This window comes from Salvelinus namaycush, chromosome 31, assembly GCF_016432855.1.
Source record: "Salvelinus namaycush isolate Seneca chromosome 31, SaNama_1.0, whole genome shotgun sequence".
NCBI classification, from domain to species: domain Eukaryota; kingdom Metazoa; phylum Chordata; class Actinopteri; order Salmoniformes; family Salmonidae; genus Salvelinus; species Salvelinus namaycush.
In genome coordinates, this window is record NC_052337.1 from 46,334,776 (window position 1) to 46,354,523 (window position 19,748).

The window sequence follows — 19,748 nt, forward strand, 5'->3', positions numbered from 1 at the left end:
GGGTAAGCGGTGTCATCATGTTTGACCTCATTTGATTGACTCACAGTTGAGTCACATTTCTGGACCCTCAGGATACTAAATAAATGAGTGCATACATGTTTTTGTTGTTGCTATTATTACAGTTACTATTGTTTACTGTAATGTGTTGTTATTGCACATGTTGAATATAATTGTCAGCATGTTGAACATTTGTTTGATTTGATTGAAATTTTCAACAACCCAAAAATGACTCTTCTTATTACCCATGTTAGTCACAGTATTCTGTTTTTAAGATATTCCCCAGTCAGTTTAGAGTATCTAGGCCCAGATATGATGAATTCACACACACAAGAGAAAGACACCTTAATGCAAAGCAGCATGTGTTGATCTCGCGCTAATAACACATTTGTGGAAAATCGTCCCTGAACACTTGACTTATGACACTTCCAGAAGTGTCTAGAAAAGTCACATCTGTCTCTTCAACATCAGTTGACTGTGAGTGGTAAGCTGACAACACAGTAATACCCAGTTAACAGCTGATATTATACACTCCTAGAATGCAAACCTACAGCATAGTCATATTGCTGAAAAAGTCCTAGAAAATGTATAAATTGTCTGTCGGCAGGAAGATTTTTCTTTCCATTGAGTTGAATGGGATTTTTAAAAATGGCATTCAACCTGCCACACTATTCTATCACATTATTCACAATACATGATATGAAAGGCTAGTCAATGAATAGAAAATGTTAAAAATCAACAATAAAAAAAAATGCTGACAGAATATAACATCCAAACATGTAACACATTTTGCTTTTTCAAACTTAGTTCTTTCAGTGGACGAAATAAACAATTTCATGAAAAAATAGGGAATCAAATGGTGTCAAAAGTATTTAAAACATTTGCAGTCAAGATATAAGATTCAACAATGATTCATATTTACAGTAATTCTAAAGTGGCATATTGTGTGTGGGTCGTCAGACATATAATAACTGTTAATTTCTGTAGGCAACTCGGTGACACCCACAGTAAAAAATTATTGACAACTTCACGTACACTTTAACAAGGTATTTCTGTATTGTGTAGCATGAATATATTGGTAAAATTAAAGTTATCGGTATTATCCATTTTATAAAAATCATATATAGCATCTCTAGAAATAATATTGTTCCAAAGATGGAGTAGCATCTTTTTATTCTCGGTACCATTTGAAAGGAAACACTTTGTAGTTTGTGGAAATGTGAATTGAATGTAGGAGAATATAACACAATAGATCTGGTAGAAGAAAATACAAAGAAAAAAACAACCATTTATTTTTTATTTTTTTCTACCACCATCTTTGAAATACAACATAAAAGTCAGAAATCGAGCCATCGCTCTGGTTGGTGTCCGATGGTGTCCACACGATGGCAGCAGTGTATGTGCAAAGTTTCAGATGGATAACTTGAAGTATGAGTGAACTACATGACATTTAGTGTGAAGTCACCCAGGTACATTTGGGCAAATCATGTAGGAGACATTTACATTAACATTACATTTTTCTGCAAGAATATCATCATATCTGTATACTTGGACTTTGATTTAGATTTTCCAGTATTAGTAGCCATATTATAAGTTCAACATTTGCAAAACACCCAGTCTTCATAACTTTATAACTCTACATATTCTTATAACTTTTCTCCAAAAGGAAAAGGCTTGCTGTCGCACAAGGATAGCAGCAACATTTTGCGACATATGACGTTTCCGTATACTCCCGTATATCTAGCTAGCTTTGTTTGACCCGATTGGTGCATATTTGACAAAGTTATAGTCAATCAAGTGAAGACTGCCCGCGTCATAGGCATGCCATGAAGGCGTCACTCTCTGACCAAATTTGGTGTCCTATAGGATATACTACACTCTGAATGATATAGTGAAGTCTGGTTACGTTCTAGGATCTCTGTGGAATAAATACGAACATGATTTTACTGGTTGAAACAACGTTTAGGGTAAGATTTTCACAGATTCCTTTCTTTGCAAATTGAACGTGTGGAAATGCTAGGATATTTTTTAGGATATGAAAAAGGATTTTATCTAACGAAAGGACACATCATGTCATCTCTGGGACCCTTTGGATAATAAATCAGAGCAAGATTTCAGAATGTAAGTACACATGTCACCTTCAGAGGTGAATATATCAAACCTATCGCTGTGAAAAAAGTGTTTTGTTGTTAGGAGCTCTCCTCAAACAATAGCATGGCATTTTTTTCCCGCAGTAATAGCTACTGTAGATTGGAAAGTGTTAGTTATCTTAAAACGAATTTAAGCTTTCATTCGATATAAGACACTTATATGTACCGACATTTGTTGTTTCTCTAAAATCTGCGATCGTGACCCTCGGCACTGCATGATTTACAACTGTCCCGTTGACGGGATGCCTATCCCTAAGAACTTTTTAAATAAATGAATTATGAAACAAAGACATACATATTATACAGACAAATAAGGATTCTCAGTTTGACTTCAGAACAGGCATTTCTCAGTATCAAGTAGTGCTAGCTATTGCATTAAGGTTTTCTTATCTCTAATGAACATATGTATTGCTGTCACTTATTCACTTTTTTTCCACATATAAATGATATCCAGGTTCCTGAAAGAAGTAAGATACTGTTATGATTGAGAATGCACCACACAGTATCTGCAAATACTAGATCTATAAAACTATTTACAACACACATATAGATAATCTTCATATCACAGTCTATTGCATAATGTTGATAATCTTTAGTTTAGAAATATTATAAATGTACACCGTTTTTTTAAGCAACATTACATAACGTCTATCACTGTCTGAAACTAGGAATAGACAAAACAGAATCATCCATCCCTCGCTCGCCCACACCACACAACATCCTTCTCTCCAAAAATGAAAATAAAAGCAGCAATTCTATTTATTTCATTCCCTTTGGACCTGAACCGCTGTATGAAGATATTGTGGCTCAAGAGGATGTATTGCTGAGAGCAATGGAACACCTAGCTACTGTACTTGTGTTTGATTGCTAAGGTAAGACAAAGGTTCCACTAATTTGTTATCAGATTTATGTTTGAGTGTGTGCTTTTTTGACAGTTTCAAGGTTTGCTTGCGTCAGTTATTCCACAGTGGTGACAAAGCTGCGTAGTATGAGAAGATATTTGTTACTCTTTTCGCAGGTACAAAAAAATTAAAATAAAATTCATCACAGGATTCATCACGCCGCATTCCAGTTTACAAAAACAGAAAAGAACAAACAAACAAAACAACCCCCCCCCCAAAAAAAATATCCATACATTGTATATTTATATTTTTCGGAAAGGAATACTCATGTTTTATATACTAGAGCTTTTAAAAAGTCTTTGCCAAATATTCTAGTTGGATTTACACATATTGATATATATTTGTTTAATATACATTCTTAGGAAGAAAATGTGTCTAAAATATAATACAAGGGTAGTCTGTACAGGAATTCTATGAGGTTATTTTTTTTCAGAAGAAAAATGCGAGAAAACAAAAAAACACTAAATTTCACCTTTCTTTTTTTGTATCTCCATTAAAAATGAATTCAACCAGAAGTTTAAAAAAGTAAAATGGGATCATAAATTCGATGCGAACCGCATCTTATCTTGGTCAGTCTCTGTACTGCTTAAGTTAGAATCTCTTCTAGAATCTTTTCTAGAACCTGTGGAATCCCTGTGCTGGTCTGTAGAGGACGCCGCTCGCACCGGGGGCAATGCTCCCGATGACATCTGGCGGAACAGGTTGACCCTCTGGGGCACTGTGGTGCGGAGACCGCTCTGCATACCTGTCCCCTGGACCGCAGCCACCGGCAGGGCGATGGAGGACAGGCAGTCCCCGGACACTCCAGGGTGCGCTCTGGGCCCCAGGGATGTGTCATGGGGCAGGGAGGGTTGGGAGGCAGATAGGTGGCGCACATCTTGACTCAGGCTTCCAGACTGGAGAGTATGGCTGCCCTTGTGGAGAATTTCACTCCTCTGAGGTGAAGGGACTTGCTGCTGTGTTGGCTGCTGCTGTGGTTGTTGTGATGCCAAGGAGGCTGCAGCTCCTCCTGTTTGCTGGGGCAGCTGTTGTGGTTGCTGTGGTAGTGGTTGCTGGGGTGGTAGGGCAGTAGGCAGCGGCTGCTGGATAAGGGAGAGCTGGGAGGCGGTGGGTGAGCCATACTGGAAGCTGCGTCCCGCCAGCCCAGGGGTCTGCACAGGTGGACTGCACACAGCCGCGTTGAAGGATACTGGGGACATGATAGCCCCTTGCTGCTGGAGAGAGAGGGGGGTCTGGGGGACAGGCGAGGATGAGTTCAGGTTGCTGTGGGAGACACTGGGGACAGGGTAGACACCCTGCGACGAGGCTGGCAGGATGCGGGCGGCGGCTGCGGCGGAGGGGGCAATGACGCCCGGAGCACTATATGTTAAATGGGCGGCTGACTGCTGAAACTGGTTGTTGCCCAGGGCAGTGGTGTAGGGCTGCTGAGCCGGAGAGTTAATTATGGAATTTCCAGATATCGGGGTGGAATTCATCCCGGTGACTGACATCCCTGTGACCGACTGCTTGCGGTCCACCATCATCACCATCTCCCTGTCCTGCCGGATTATCTGCCTCAATATCTCGTTCTCCTGTGTGTTGAACACCCCAGCGTTCAGATCCTTCTGGAACTTCTGGAGGAGCAGGCTGTTCTTCTTTCCTGTTAGGAGTAGATCAGTTAGCGGTTAGGTTGACTTTTAGCCATGGCACACATGTTAACATATTAACAAACCACACTATATACACTCCAGCAAAGGTGGATGTTATGACGCTGGTTATTATGAGGTGTGATAACAGTGAGTATAAATGGGGGTGACTATGGTATAAGTATAAGGAAATCTGAGTGAGAGTACTGTAGTAAGAAAAAAAACATAATAGTACATAGTGATAAGATATTAAGAAGTAAGAGGTAAAAGGTAAGATATTAATATTGAGAGTAGTATAAGGATTTAGGATATACACCCCCCCCCAAAAAAAGGTTTGATTCTAATAATTTTCACAAATACACCATAGGAATCAATATCTAATTAAAAAACACATTCAATTTACACCTTACTAAATGTAACTTCACATTCAGTAGTACCACAGTTGGCTATAAACTGCAGAATACACTGTAAGGATTCAACCACCACTATTAAACATATTTAAACACAGTCTAAAAACTATAGTTCCCCACTACTGTAACATATTTGTTTAATGACAGTTTAAGTTAGTGACATGAAGTTATAAAACATTTTTTTTAATACAAAATACAATGGGTATAGAAAGTCACAACCCCCTTTCAAAATGTTCACCTTTTGTTGCCTTACAGACTGAAATGAAAACACATACAATTATACATTTTCCGGCTGTATTTACACACAGTAACACACAATATCTAAGTGAGATTATTATATATTTTTTTATCCTAAAATGAATGACATGTAAAATAGTGAAATACCCTATTTGGATAACTGAACACCCCCCTTAGAATTGCAATTGCAAATTTACTACCTTCCAGATCACACATCAAGCTAATTGGCTTCCATTTGTGATCAATTGTAGTGACTTTGATTAGTTCAGAATAAAAGCAGTTGTTCATAGAGGACTCCACTGCTTAGTAGTACAATTCAAAGCAAAGAATCCACTATGGGCCGAAAGGTATTTTCAAATGATCTATGAGATAAAGTTGTGGAAAGGCACAAGTCAGGGGATGGATATTAAAAGATCTCAAAGGCTTTGTCTATCCCTCGGAGCACAGTTAAGACCATTATTAAGAAGTGGAAGGCGTATGGCACCACCCAGACCCTGCATAGATCAGGCGGTCCTCCAAACTGGATGACCGGGCAAGGAGAAGACTGATCAGAGAGGCTACCAAGAAGCCAATGGCGACTTTGATGGAGCTAGAGGCCTTTATGGCAAAGACTGGTCAATGTGTGCATGTGACCACAATATCACAAGCACTCCACAAATCTGGCCTCTATGGGAGGGTGGAAAGAATAAAAACACTCCTCAAAAAAACCCACATCAAGTCTCATTTGAGCTTTGCCAAAAAGCACATTTGTAGATTCCGAGGCCAAGTGGCAAAAGGTGCTGTGGTCAAATGAGACCAAAACTGAACTTTTTGGCCTGAACGCAAAACGATATGTCTGGCGAAAACCCAATACATCTTTCCACCTAAAGAACACAATGCCTATAGTAAAGCATGGCGGTGGCCGCATCCTTTTGTAGGGGTGTTTCTCTTCAGCAGGGACTGGAGCACTTGTCAGGATAGAAGTGAAAATGGACAGTGCAAGATGCCGACAGATTCTCGAGTAGAACCTGCAGCCCTCTGCCAGGAAGTTGAAAATGCGAAGATGGTTCACATTTCAACATGACAATGACCAAAAGCACACCGCCAAAGCAACCATACAATGGCTGAAGGATATGGTGAATGTCCTTGAGTGGCCTAGTCAGAGCCCCGAACTAAATCTCATCGAGAATCTGTGGAATGACTTGAAGAGTGCAGAGTCCATGAGCGGTCACCATGCATTTTGACTTAGCTTGAACAATTCTGCAAGGAAGAATGTGCAAATATTACAAAGTCTAGGTGTGCAAAGTTAGCAGAGACGTATTCAAAGAGACTCATGGCTGTAATTCAAGCAAAAGGTGGTTCCACCAAGTATTAACTCAGGGGGGTGTTCACTTATCCAAATAGGGTATTTTACAGTTTTAATTGTAATAAATTGTCAAATGTCTAATGTCCATTGCTCATGTTTCTTGGCCCAATCAGGTCTTCTTCTTATTGGTGGTCTTAGTGGAGGTTTCTTTGCAGCAGTTCGACCATGAAGGCCTGATTCACGTAGTCTCCTCTGAACAGTTGATGTTGAGATGTGTCTGTTACTTGAACTCTGTGAAGCATTTCTTTGGGCTACAATTTCAGAGGCTGGTAACTCTAATGAACTTATCCTCTGCAGCAGAGGTAACTCTGGGTCTTCCTTTCCTGTGGCGGTCCTAATGAGAGCCAATTTCATCATAGCCAGGGTTGGGTAGGTTACTTTCTAAATGTAATCCATTACAGTTACTAGTTACCTGTCCACATTTTAATCAGTAACGTAACTTTTATATTACCCAAAGGTACAAAAGTATATATTTCCACACTAAAACGAGTCCTATATCGACATAACCTGAAAGGCCGCTCGGCAAGGAAGAAGCCACTGCTCCAAAACCACCATAAAAAAAGCCAGACCACGGTTTGCAACTGCACATGGGGACAAAGATCGTACTTTTTGGAGAAATGTCCTCTGGTCTGATGAAACAAAAATAGAACTGTTTGGCCATAATGACCATTGTCATGAGGCAGGAAAATCATGTGGATATATTGAAGCAACATCTCCAGACATCAGTCAGGAAGTTAAAGCTTGGTCACAAATGGGTCTTCCAAATGGACAATGAATGTGATGAAATAAATAAAAGCTGAAATAAATAATTCTCTCGACTATTATTCTGACATTTCACATTCTTAAAATAAAGTGGTGATCCTAACTGATCTAAAACAGGGATTTTTTACTAGGATTAAATGTCAGGAATTGTGAAAAACAGAGTTTAATGTATTTGGCTAAAGTGTATGTAAACTTCCAACTTCAACTGTATACTAATGTGATTAGAATATATCTGAAAATGAATATAGCAACTACAGATTGCCTCTTTAAGTCTATCAAAAGTGTATGAGTTTGAGCATGTGTCCATTAGGCCTATGGATTTCTTTTTTATCAGCATGAATTAGATTGCGCAATAAAAGCCCCACTGTTATTTCATAGGCTGGGATCCGCACTATGCAGCTGTTGCAAGAGCGTACTTTTTTGCAAGAGTGCTGTCCACTGGTTTCAAAAACAATGATTGATAGGCAGCTTAAACTTCATGAATTCAACCATTATTGGGTTCAAATACACATTTAGATTTCTGAACAGCCATCCACAACAAGTCCATAAGGCGCAAATAGCTACATGAGAGAGCAGGAGTGTGATTCACATCAATGCGCTATGTAGATATTAATAATAAGTGATATCCGTATCACCGTAGACTACACCACTGCAAGCGTTTATTTAAGTTGGATAATCTTCGGATGCCGATAGCAGTCGCACCTTTGGAAGACATAGCTTGGACTGTAGCCTACAAAAGCCTATTCCTGCTCTTTTACCGCGATCCATCATCCTAGTGGTCTCTGACTTGTGGTCAGACACACTCAAGTGGAACAAACTTCAACTTGCGCCTTTTTTGAATGCTGATTTAAATGTCATTGAGAAAACAGAGAAGTGTCAAAGATTTTTTTCCGCAAACATCCTATCTGAATGTAAAAGTAATCCTCGAAGTAATCATCTAGATTTTCAAAAGTTTACAGTTACCGTTTTTTTGTAATCCCTTCCGTTACTCCCAAACCTGTTCATGGCGCTTGATGGTTTTTGCAACCGCTATTTATCACAGACTACTTTGTGTCAAAGTTTAACAAGGACATTTGTTTTGAAACCATTTCAAATGTTTAAATAGTGGCAGGATTTTATGTCATCAACCCGGGATATGGCATATCTCGTTGGCTCTGGGGTCATCCTGATATAATGTTCAGCCGACAGCCGACCTCTCCTCTCAGGTGGGGATGAAGACCAGGACAAATTCCCATTCTTTAACCGGAATGTAACAACAACCTCAGCATGACCCTCTTCCTCATCACTGGATTGTTCCACATTGGTTGTCTCTTGGTCTGGATCATATTCTGTGTTCAACTTCTGACACTTCCTCCTCTAATGCATCCTCGCTGTCAGTTTCCTGGCCTCTCTCCTCCTCACCAGTATCATGATCAAAGATATGATCAAGAGCCTCACATACAGTATGTCGTTTGGTCATTGTGCTGCCACAGAATTAATTGTGAGCAAGGCCTCAAAAAAGCTTTATATACTAGATCTGCGAGAAAAGATCTACATATTATTGAATCAATGTGATGATTGTTTGTGAGAATGCAAACAGGTGTCTTTCCTGTGGGGGAAAGATTATATTGGGGAAAGATTCCCGTGGGGGTTGCAATGGAAGGCAAGAAGGGGAGTGAGGTGTGTGTGTGTGTGTTGTGTGTGTGTGTGTGTTCAAACACACATGCATGTGGGGTTTGGGAGAGGAAGTGTGTCCATCTGATGAATAGGCATGTGCCTGAACTCAATTTTGTAGTCTCACCCATTCATTTCTAATGACCGGTCATTTTTGACTGGGAACTCCACAGGTGTACACAAGTTAAATAAAACACCCAAAAGTGAATGAAAATCATCCAAATGTATTCTGTGTGTTCAGACGCCCTGTGTGGACAAAGTCATGGAACCTTATGACAATCAGATTAAATTAACTACAGTTTTCAGAGAGAGAACTTGTAAATTGGTCCAATTCGACCGGGAACACAGCAGGAGGGTTAAAGTAATGATGGACTGTCCTTTCTCTTTGTTTATTTGAGCTGTTCTTGCCGTAATTTGGACTTGGTCTTTACCAAATAGGGCTATTTTCTGTAAACCACCACCTACCTTGTCACAACACAACTGATTGTCTAAAACGCAATAAGAAGGAAAGAAATTCCACTAATTAACTTTTAACAAGGCACACCTGTTAATTGAAATGCATTCCAGGTGACTACCTCACGAAGCTAGTTGAGAGAATGCCAAGAGTGCAAAGCTGTCATCAAGGCAAAGGGTGGCTACTTTGAAGAATCTCATAAAATCTATTTTGATTTGTTTAACACTTTTTTGGTTACTACATAATTCCATATGTGTTATTTCATAGTTTTGATGTCTTCACTAATATTCTGCAATGAAGAAAATCATTTAAATAAAGAAAAACCCTTGAATGATTAGGTGTCCAAACTTTATTGGACATGATTTGGAAAGGCACACACCTGTCTATGTAAGTTGACAGTGCATGTCAGAGCAAAAACCAAGCCATGAGGCTGAAGAAATTCTCAGAAGAGCTCCGAGTCAGGATTGTGTCGAGGCACAGATCTGAGGAAGGGTGCAAAACAATTTCTGCAGCATTGAAGGTCCACAAGAACACAGTGGCCTCCATCATCTTGAATCTTAGTTTCATCAGATCAGAGAATCTTGTTTCTCATGGTATGAGAGTCCTTTAGGTGCCTTTTGGCATACTCCAAGCGGGCTATCGGGCTTCCGTCTAGCCACTCTACCATAAAAGCCTGATTGGTGGAATGCTGCAGAGATGGTTGTCCTTCTGGAAGGTTCTCCCATTTCCACAGAGGAACTCTGGAGCTCTGTCAGAGTGACCATTGGATACTTGGTCACCTCCCTGACCAAGGCCTTTCTCCCCCGATTGCTCAGTTTGGCCGGGCGGCCAGCTCTAGGAATAGTGCTGGTGGTTCCAAACCTCTTTCCATTTAAGAATGATGGAGGCCACTGTGTTCTTAGGGGCCTTCAATGCTGTAGAAACTGTTTGGTATCCTTTCCCAGATCTGTGCCTCGATACAATCCTCTCTCAGAGCTTTATGTACAATTCCTTCGACCTCATGGCTTGGTTTTAGCTTTGACATGCACTGTCAACTGTGGGACCTTATATAGACAGGTTTTTGCTTTTCCAAATCATGTCCAATAAATTGAATTTAACACAGGTCGACTCCAATCAAGTTGTAGAAACATCTCAAGGATGATCAATGGAAACAGGATGCACCTGAGCTCAATTTTGAGTCTCATAGCAAAGGGTCTGAATACTTATGTAAGTAAGGAATTTCATTTATTTTTATTTTTAATACATTTGCAAAAATGTCTAAAAAACTGTTTTCGCTTTGTCATTATAGGGTATTTAGTGTAGATTGATGAGGGGAAACAAAAATGTAATCAATTTTAGAATAAGGCTGTAACGTAACAAAATGTGGGAAAGGGGAAAGGGTCTGAACTTTCCAAATTCAAAAATCCTCATTGCTTATCTTTTTCTTTAATCCTTTTTATTTGTATCTTATTTGGGTGCTCTGCTCTGAACAAAAGCAATATGAAATAAAATAACAGAATAGTTCTACCCCTCCTGTTTGCTATGAATGACGATAGATGTCAAGATCTATTTATAGGATGTATTTATTTTGGATTGTTGACCTTTTCCTCGCGACAGCTGAGAAACCTTTTTGGTTACTAAGGATGGCAGAGTGAGGTGCTGAGTGCTGTCACCTTTAACCAAGGCTCATTCGTCTTCGGGCTATGGCCTTAAAAAGAGACGTTTTCTAGCTTTGTGTGCTGGAGCTTAGGCCATACAGCCTTCACTATTTTCAAGGATGCAGACATTTTATACAGGCTGGAATGTCTATAACTCTGAACTTTTATTCTTATGAGTATCTTAGCAGACAGAAGGTCAATTTGTGTAGGTCAAGAAAAGATATAGAGGCAGCATTGTACTAGGTAGAAAATATAAATGTTGCTTTAAAATACAGGAATACACATATGAAAATTAAATAGGAATTTCTACAATTTTTCATTTTACAGGGAATTGGTACCTGTAAATGTACTCTTTCGGTTTTCCATTTAATCTACATTAATACTCTCTTAAGCTGACAGTCCCCAAAATCGGGCACTAGAATTACTTAAAAAAATATGTCTAAGTTTACATGACTTATTTGATTGATTTCCCACCGTTTTATAAGTCAGAAGCAGCCATCCAGACTTTCCCAGGACCTTGCAAACATCCTCTGTCGAATAAACGTGCATGTTCCTTCCTCTGGTGGTAGGCTGCATCATTCAATCCATTTATATCACTCGACTACAACTATGCATCAAATCGGCGGTCCTTCGTAAAAAAAATATCCAGCTCGACTGCTTCATGGCACAGACATGGCAAAGCAATCACTGAATTTGTCTCAAGCAAGCGGATCTAAATACATCATATTCATAGCTCTATGATAAAGAATGTGACCGACGCACTTCCTTAAACCTAAAGTAAGTAAAGAAGTAATTTCGTGTCAAAGTCAAACATTTGTTTTATGTCGGAGGCAGACACATTGCATATGATCAGAACGACAAAATCAAAGCCCTTTACATAGCCCTTCTCCCCTTGCCTATAGGAGGGACAGACGCCGTTTAAATGGCCCAAATTTAACAGATTTTGACTATCACTAAGGTTTGGACTATCACTATATGTTTGGTAAAGTAATAAAGAAGGTGAAATATTTTGGGAAGATGTTCCTAAAACATATTATAACAATATATGGACATATTATAAAATATGAAAAGGCTTATTCATTCATACATTCTTTTTGTTGTTGTTGTCATATCCTCATGTTTGTATATGTTTTATTATACTTTTATGGTGTACTAGATCATATGGGTTGAAAAGTGTTTTTTTCTCAGACATAAATTAACAATTCCAGGTGAAAGCCAAAGGTCATAGCTTTCTGGGGGGGATACTACATTAATAAAATATTGCCCTCTTGCGAGATTGATGACTAAAGTCATAGCAAAACATTGCAAAGCGGCTGTCAGTTCAACTGGTTTTAGCCTTATAATAGCTATCCTTTAGAAAATACAATGTTAGTGGCATTGTCATTACGATCATGGGGTATTGCCTCCCAGTTGGCATACGGTCAGCTGTACAGATGGCCGGGTCAACGGCGGGGCACATTAAAAACGACAGGATTTTAATATCCATAGCTTTGTGTGAAAGAGAATCAAGGGGATCACTGGATTCCTAGTGAGGTAGTGTTGGGAAATCCATCCCTAGGTTTGCGTCGGAAAAGGAACCCCATTCTCTTTATAGTGAGCCAATAGGGCTCTGGTCAAAAGTAGTGCACTTTATAGGGAATAGGGCACCATTTTGGAACACAACCCAAGTCCTTGTTATGCCTCACATTATGCCCCGTCAACCAGCACAAAGTAATAACTGTCAGGGACAGTTTTGTAGCGCTGTCGCTAGCACTGGATGAGCATTGGCAGGTGGATCAGGTGTGATTGATTCTCTCAGACTGGGTATTTCATTTTTGTTGTTGTTGTATTTATCTTTATTTAACTAGGCAAGTAAGAACAAATTCTTATTTTACAATGGCGGCCTGCCGGGGATCAGTGGGTTAAATGCCATGTTCAGGGGCAGAACGACAGATTTTTACCTTGTCAGCTCGGGGATTCGATCCAGCAACCTTTCGGTTACTGGCCCAATGCTCTAACCACTAGAGAGCCGATGAGAGCCGATGAGTACTTTATTAGTCATTCCACGGAAGTCAATCAGTCATTGGCTTGGCTGTGATTCCCTTGGATACGGACCAATGACAGCGCTGAACATTAAGACTCTGACCGATCACGATGCTGAACACTAGGGAAGTGGCTAGATGCTAGTGCTAACACCAGACACTGAGTGCAGGGTTACAATAGACTTACATGACATCAGCATATACAGTATTGCTGAACAGAATGCTTCACCATTAAACACTGTGGATGGCACAGACATTTTATTCTTAAAACATAAGGATATGGGATGGAGAACTGGAGTGGTGGGTTAAGGGGCCTTGTAAATCAGGTACAGTACAGTAAAATATCATACAGCTCAGTAAACTTTGACTCTGATCGAAGCTGAGGTTTGTAGAGATCACAGTATTAAATGCTGCTTATTTGGGAGTAATATAGTTACTGTATATTATGCACTATACCAAATACTGTATACCTAGCCATTCTGGTACTACTAAATCTAAATTAACAATCAAGGGAACTAGATAGGCATGCTTAGAAATGGTGTTATTCTTATACAACTTTTTCCCATTTTTTTTACCCATATTTCTGTTATATACAGTGCCTTCAGAAAGTATTCAGACCCCTTGACTTTTTCCACATTTTGCTATGTTTACAGCCTTATTCCAAAATTTTTGTTTTGTTTTCCCCCCCTCATCAATCTACACACAATACCCCATAAAATTTCACATTTACATAAGTATTCAGACCCTTTACTCAGTACTTTGTTAAAGCACCTTTTGCAGCAACTACAGCACCAAGTCTTCTTGGTATGACGCTACAAGCTTGGCACACCTATATTTTCTCCCATTCTTCTCTGCAGATCCCCTCAAGCTCTGTCAGGTTGGATGGGGAGCGTTGCGGCACAGTTATTTTCAAGTCTCTCCAGATATGTTAAATCGGCTTCAAGTTCGGACTCTGGCTGGGCCACTCAAGGACATTTAGAGACTTGTGCCAAAGCCATGCCTGCGTTGTCTTGGCTGTGTGCTTAGGGTTGTTGTCCTGTTAGACAGTGAACCTTCGCCCCAGTCTGAGGTCCTGAGCACTCTGGAGCAGGTTTTCATCAAGGATCTCTCTGTAGTTTGCGCCGTTCATCTTTGCCTCTCTCCTGACTAGTCTCCCAGTCTCTGCCACTGAAAAACATCCCCACAGCTTGATGCTGCCACCACCATGCTTCACCGTAGGGATGGTACCAGGAGTCCTCCAGACATGACACTTGGCATGCAGGCCAAAGAGTTCAATCTTGGTTTCATCAGACCAGAGAATCTTGTTTCTCATAGCCCGGGAGTCTTTAGTTGCCTTTTGGAAAACTCCAAGAGGACAGTCCTGTGCCTTTTACTGAAGAGTGGCTTCCGTCTGGCCACTCTACCACAAAGGCCTGATTGGTGGAGTGCTGCAGAGATGGTTGTCCTTCTAGAAGGTTGTCCCATCTCCACAGAGGAACTCTAGAGCTCTGTCAGAGTGGCCATCGGGTTTATCGGGCGGCCAGCTCTAAGAAGAGTCTTGGTGGTTCTAAACTTCTTCCATTTAAGGATGATGTGTTCTTGGGGACCTTCAATGCTGCAGAAATGTTTTGGTACCCTTCCCCAGATATGTGCCTCGACACAATCCTGTCTCGGAGCTCTACGGACAATTGAACCTTATATAGACAGGTATGTGCCTTTCCAAATCATATCCAATCAATTGAATTTAACGGAGGTGGACTCCAAGTTATAGAAACATCTCAAGGATGACAAATGTAAACAGGATACACCTGAGCTCAATTTTGAGTCTCATAGCAAATGTTCTCAAAACTTATGTAAATAGGTTATTTCTGTTTTTTTAATTCTAAAAAACGGTTTTCTCTTTGTCATTATGGGGTATTGTGTGTAGATTGCTGTGATTTTTGTATTTATTTAATCAATTTTAGAATAAGGCTGTAATGTAACAATGTGGAAAAAGACAAGGGGTCTGAATACTTTCCGAAGGCACTGTAGTTTTCTTTCAACATACTGTACTTGGTTTCCTTTTTGGTGAAAGGATAGTACTAGTGTTTATGATGAATATTTATTGTCTTTAGACATGAAAATGCACCGAAATATACGGAAATGGGTAATCAACTATTTCAGTAGCTATTTCACAAAGCATTTTTGTATTTTGCTGTTTGTAAGGGTTGAACTAACGGCATGGTGATAACTGTCAATCCATTATCTCAGTGCGCTGGGGAAAATAAATACTACACCAATAAAGAAATTGAAAATAAATAAAAAATGAAACAAAGGATGGTTAACAGAAGTAACCACGAGAACAACAATAAAAATAACAAAAAACATTGATGTTGGTTATAATGACCAACCAAGGAAAGAAACTGCTGTCAAACTTTAACTACTTTTGAATATAAAAATGTATCCAAAACCTTTCACTGATTGATGAGTTATCATGAGTAACAAATGTTAAGTTTATTCAAAAACATACAGAACATTCCTGTTGCATCCCATGTTAAAAATGACTTTGCCACCTAGGCCCTTCAGATTAAAGCGTATTCACTTTAATTTGACTGTGGCTTTAATCAATAAAGAGACAATAGGATTTCATGCCTTTGATTCGTTATCTAACCGACCAGTCTGTGCAGGTTTATCCCAACCTATGGTAATTACTGACGGGGCGGAACAGTGGTATCAAGGCTGTGGTACACAGAGCTCAAGCACCTCACCAGGTGGTTGCTTACTATGACGTCAGCCCAAACTTAAAAAATAGGAAGGGCATTAAGCTGCTTAGGTTTTCACCCCTGTCTCTCTAACTGTTGTACTGAAGAAAAAAAAAAAGATCAGCTCAACATCTCAATTAGGTTTTTTTAATTAATCAAAACTAATTGTTTCCTCAACAATTATAAAAATAAATAAAAAATGCTCAATCACAAAATGCAGTTTTTCACACAGCGGAATAAACTCTAATAATTCTGAAATAATTAAAAACATTATAGAACCGGATGAAAATGGATTCCTTCACTCAACAATATGTGTATAGTTGTATTGATACTATCCAAGTACTTACTAATCTAAGGAAATGTAATCATTTGTGAACAAATGCCAGATATGAACAATTACTGTAGTCAATCTTGTAACATCTAATGGTCAGGATAATGCAAATGCTTACAGAAACAGTACATGTTATATTTTATCAATATTCCTTTGTTTTAGTTACCTCTGTCAAATTACTACGTAGAAAATCATCATTTATCAACCTGTATGTTCACAACAAAAAATATGTTACACCTACTGTGGGGAACTTCAGGTTTCTTTTCAATGGAGGAAGGAAATCACCTTGTGAATTAATGTAACTTTGTGAGTTCATGTTCTGGAAGTATTTGTATGTATTTGAGTTTGGATCCATTTTAGTGTCCTTCTGGGTCATTTTACCTGGATGTGCGAATATTGTAAGTGTAATAAAGCGTTTACCTGCTGCCTATTCGTCGGCCAGGACACTCTTGATAACGAGATGTGCTCATCTCAAGAGGAACTCCTGGTCAAATAATTTTTAGATAGAGATACAATGAATTGTGCAACATGTTATTTGTTTCAATGCATGGTACTTTTTTTTTTTTTAAAGAACCAACCAGACAAGCACTTAACCAAATGGCAGCCCATATATAAACGAGACATCCAGCACTGATCATGACATTGTATTTTCCCTTGTATGAGACAAAACACCCTTTTTTAAAGTCCAAATGAACGGATTTATCCCATAACACTTCCTGATTTAGGAGAAGTGTTATTTTAAGAGCCGGCAGCCAGCTCTTGTTTTAAAGCCAAACATAATGTGACTCATCTGTTGGCTTTAAAAAAAAGCCTACCTAAATCTTTGGTGAAAAGGGCAAATGTAAATCACGACCACCGCAGAGGTCAAAGGGGCATACGTTTCAGAGGGTAGTAAACACACACTCAGAATCTACAGGGCAATGGAACTGATGTACAGTACTATAGCCAGTTGTTTAAAGATATGGGAGGATTGATTCATATGACCAGTAAATGGTATATTTTCACTAGTATGACATACCATATCGTATAGGCCCTATGGACTATTAATTCGATCTGAATGGCATATCCCAACCATGACATCATGTTTTATCGATTGACGCCGACTTGCCTGTCACAATAATATTGCAATGTTGAGCCAATACTAGGGATGCAAATAAATTCAATATCAACATGCCTGAGTCAGACAAACAAATATACCTTACTAATAATAAGAAAAAACAAACAGGAAATAAACACCAACCACGGGCTTAATCCGGGTTTGAGACATTTGCACACTATCGTTCTGCAAATTCAAATTGATTTTATAAAAATCTTCTCACAGAATTTGTTATTTTAAAAGACACTGGGTGCCTATACAAAAACTCCACTCCACTCCAATCATTTTAATTATACAGTGCCTTCGGAAAGTATTCAGGCCCCTTGACTTTTTCCACATTTTGTTACATTACAGCCTTAAATGATTTAAATAAAACAATTTCCTCATCAATCTACACCCAATACCCCATAATGACAAGGTGAAAACAGGTTTTTAGAAACTTTTGCAGATTCATTAAAAACAGAAATACCTTATTTACATAAGAACTCAGACCTTTTGCTACGAAACTCGAAAATGAGCTCCGGTGTATCCTGTTTCCATTGATCATCCTTGAGATGTTTCTACAACCTGATTGGAGTCCACCTGTGGTAAATTCAACTGATTGGACATGATTTGGAAAGGCACACACCTGTCTATATAAGGTCCCACAGTCGACAGTGCATGTCAGAGCAAAAACCAAGCCATGAGGTCGAAGGAATTGTCCGTAGAGCTCCAAGACAGGACTGTGTCGAGGCACTGATCTGGGGAAGGGTACCAAAACATTTCTGCAGCAATGAAGGTCCCCAAGAAGTGGCCTCCATCGTTCTTAAAAGGAAGAAGTTTGGAACCACCAAGACTCTTCCTAGAGCTGGCCACCCGGCCAAACTGAGCAATCAGGGGAGAAGGGCCTTGGTCAGGGAGGTGACCAAGAACCCGATGGTCACTTTGACAGAGCTCTAGAGTTCCTCTGTGGAGATGGGAGAACCTTCCAGAAGGACAACCATCTCTGCAGCATGCCACCAATTAGGCCTTTATGGTAGAGTGGCCAGACGGAAGCCACTCTTCAGCAAAAGGCACATGACAGCCCACTTGGAGTTTGCCAAAAGGCAACTAAAGACTCTCAGACCAAGAGAAACAAGATTCTCTGGTCCGATCAAACCAAGATTGTACTCTTTGGCCTGAACGCCAAGCGTCACGTCTGGAGGAAACCTGGCACCATCCCTACGGTAAAGCATGGTGGTGGCAGCATCATGCTGTGTGGATGTTTTTCAGTGGCAGGGACTGGGAGACTAGTCAGGATAGAGGCAAAGATGAATGGAGCAAAGTACAGAGAGATCCTTGATGTAAACCTGCTCCAGAGTGCTCAGGACCTCAGACTGGGGCGAAGGTTCCCCTTCCAACCGGACAACGACCCTAAGCGCACAGCCAAGACAACACACAAGTGGCTTCGGCACAAGTCTCTGAATGTCCTTGAGTCGCCCAGCCAGAGCCCGGACTTGTACCCGATCGAACATCTCTGGAGAGATCCGAAAATAGCTGTATAGCAACGCTCCCCATCCAACCTGACAGAGCTTGAAACGATCTGTACAGAAGAATGGGAGAAACTCCCCATATACAAGTGTGCCAATCTTGTAGCGTCATACCCAAGAAGACTCAAGAAACCAGTTATTCTTTTGTCATTATGGGGTATTGTGTGTAGATATGAGGGAAAAAAACTTTCATAAATTTTATAATAAGGCTGTAACCTAACAAAATGTGGAAAAGGTCAAGGGGTCTGAATACTTTCCAAAGGCACTGCAGTTGTAGATAGAATGATAAAGTGCCTGAGAATCCTGTCAAGTGTAATTTTGTAAGATTTGTTATAGATCAAATTCACAATAATGTTCTGCTGTTTTATATCATTTGTCCATGCAAATGACAAATGCAAATGATATTTGTCCATGCAATATAAAATGTCCATGAGTTTTTGCTTAATAGCTTATTTTAACAAGTCTCTAGCCCTCACCATACTTTAGGATGACAAATATTCCCAACCACTCCTACCCAATTCGTATTTTCTTTCGGTAATGGTACATGACTGTTTAATGCTTTATGCTAAAAGACTCTCTTCAATATGGTGTCTGATTTATTAAAACAATTATATTCGAATTTAATGTTTGAAATAGCTCCTTTTTATTTTAAGGAATCTATATAAGTTTTGTTAAGATATATGCTTGTCAAAGATTTAAACAAGGCTAGATGGGCCCAAGTCTAGCTTAACATCCAAGAAAGTGGAAATTCAAAAGGAGAAAATCATTTAGTAGAGGGCTAGGGAATAAATGGGGGCAAAATAAAGTATGTGTACAATATGAAAGTAAGACTCGCATGGAGAAGCAAAACATTCCAATATCCCTGCCATCCACTTCAAAATAAAGCCTCTCAATGCAGAA

General features: G+C 39.6%; 1 protein-coding gene across 1 annotated transcript in view; it reads right to left on the reverse strand.

Annotated features, from left to right (window-relative positions):
- Positions 1-2,882: 2,882 nt before the first annotated feature.
- The window catches only part of LOC120026178 (potassium/sodium hyperpolarization-activated cyclic nucleotide-gated channel 1-like), a 185,338-nt gene continuing 168,472 nt past the window's right edge, over positions 2,883-19,748 (reverse strand). Inside the window, exon 8 of the mRNA XM_038971003.1 lies at positions 2,883-4,688. Within this exon, the coding sequence (XP_038826931.1) occupies positions 3,586-4,688 (1,103 nt within the window). The 3' untranslated portion in view covers positions 2,883-3,585. The remainder of the gene's footprint in view (positions 4,689-19,748) is intronic.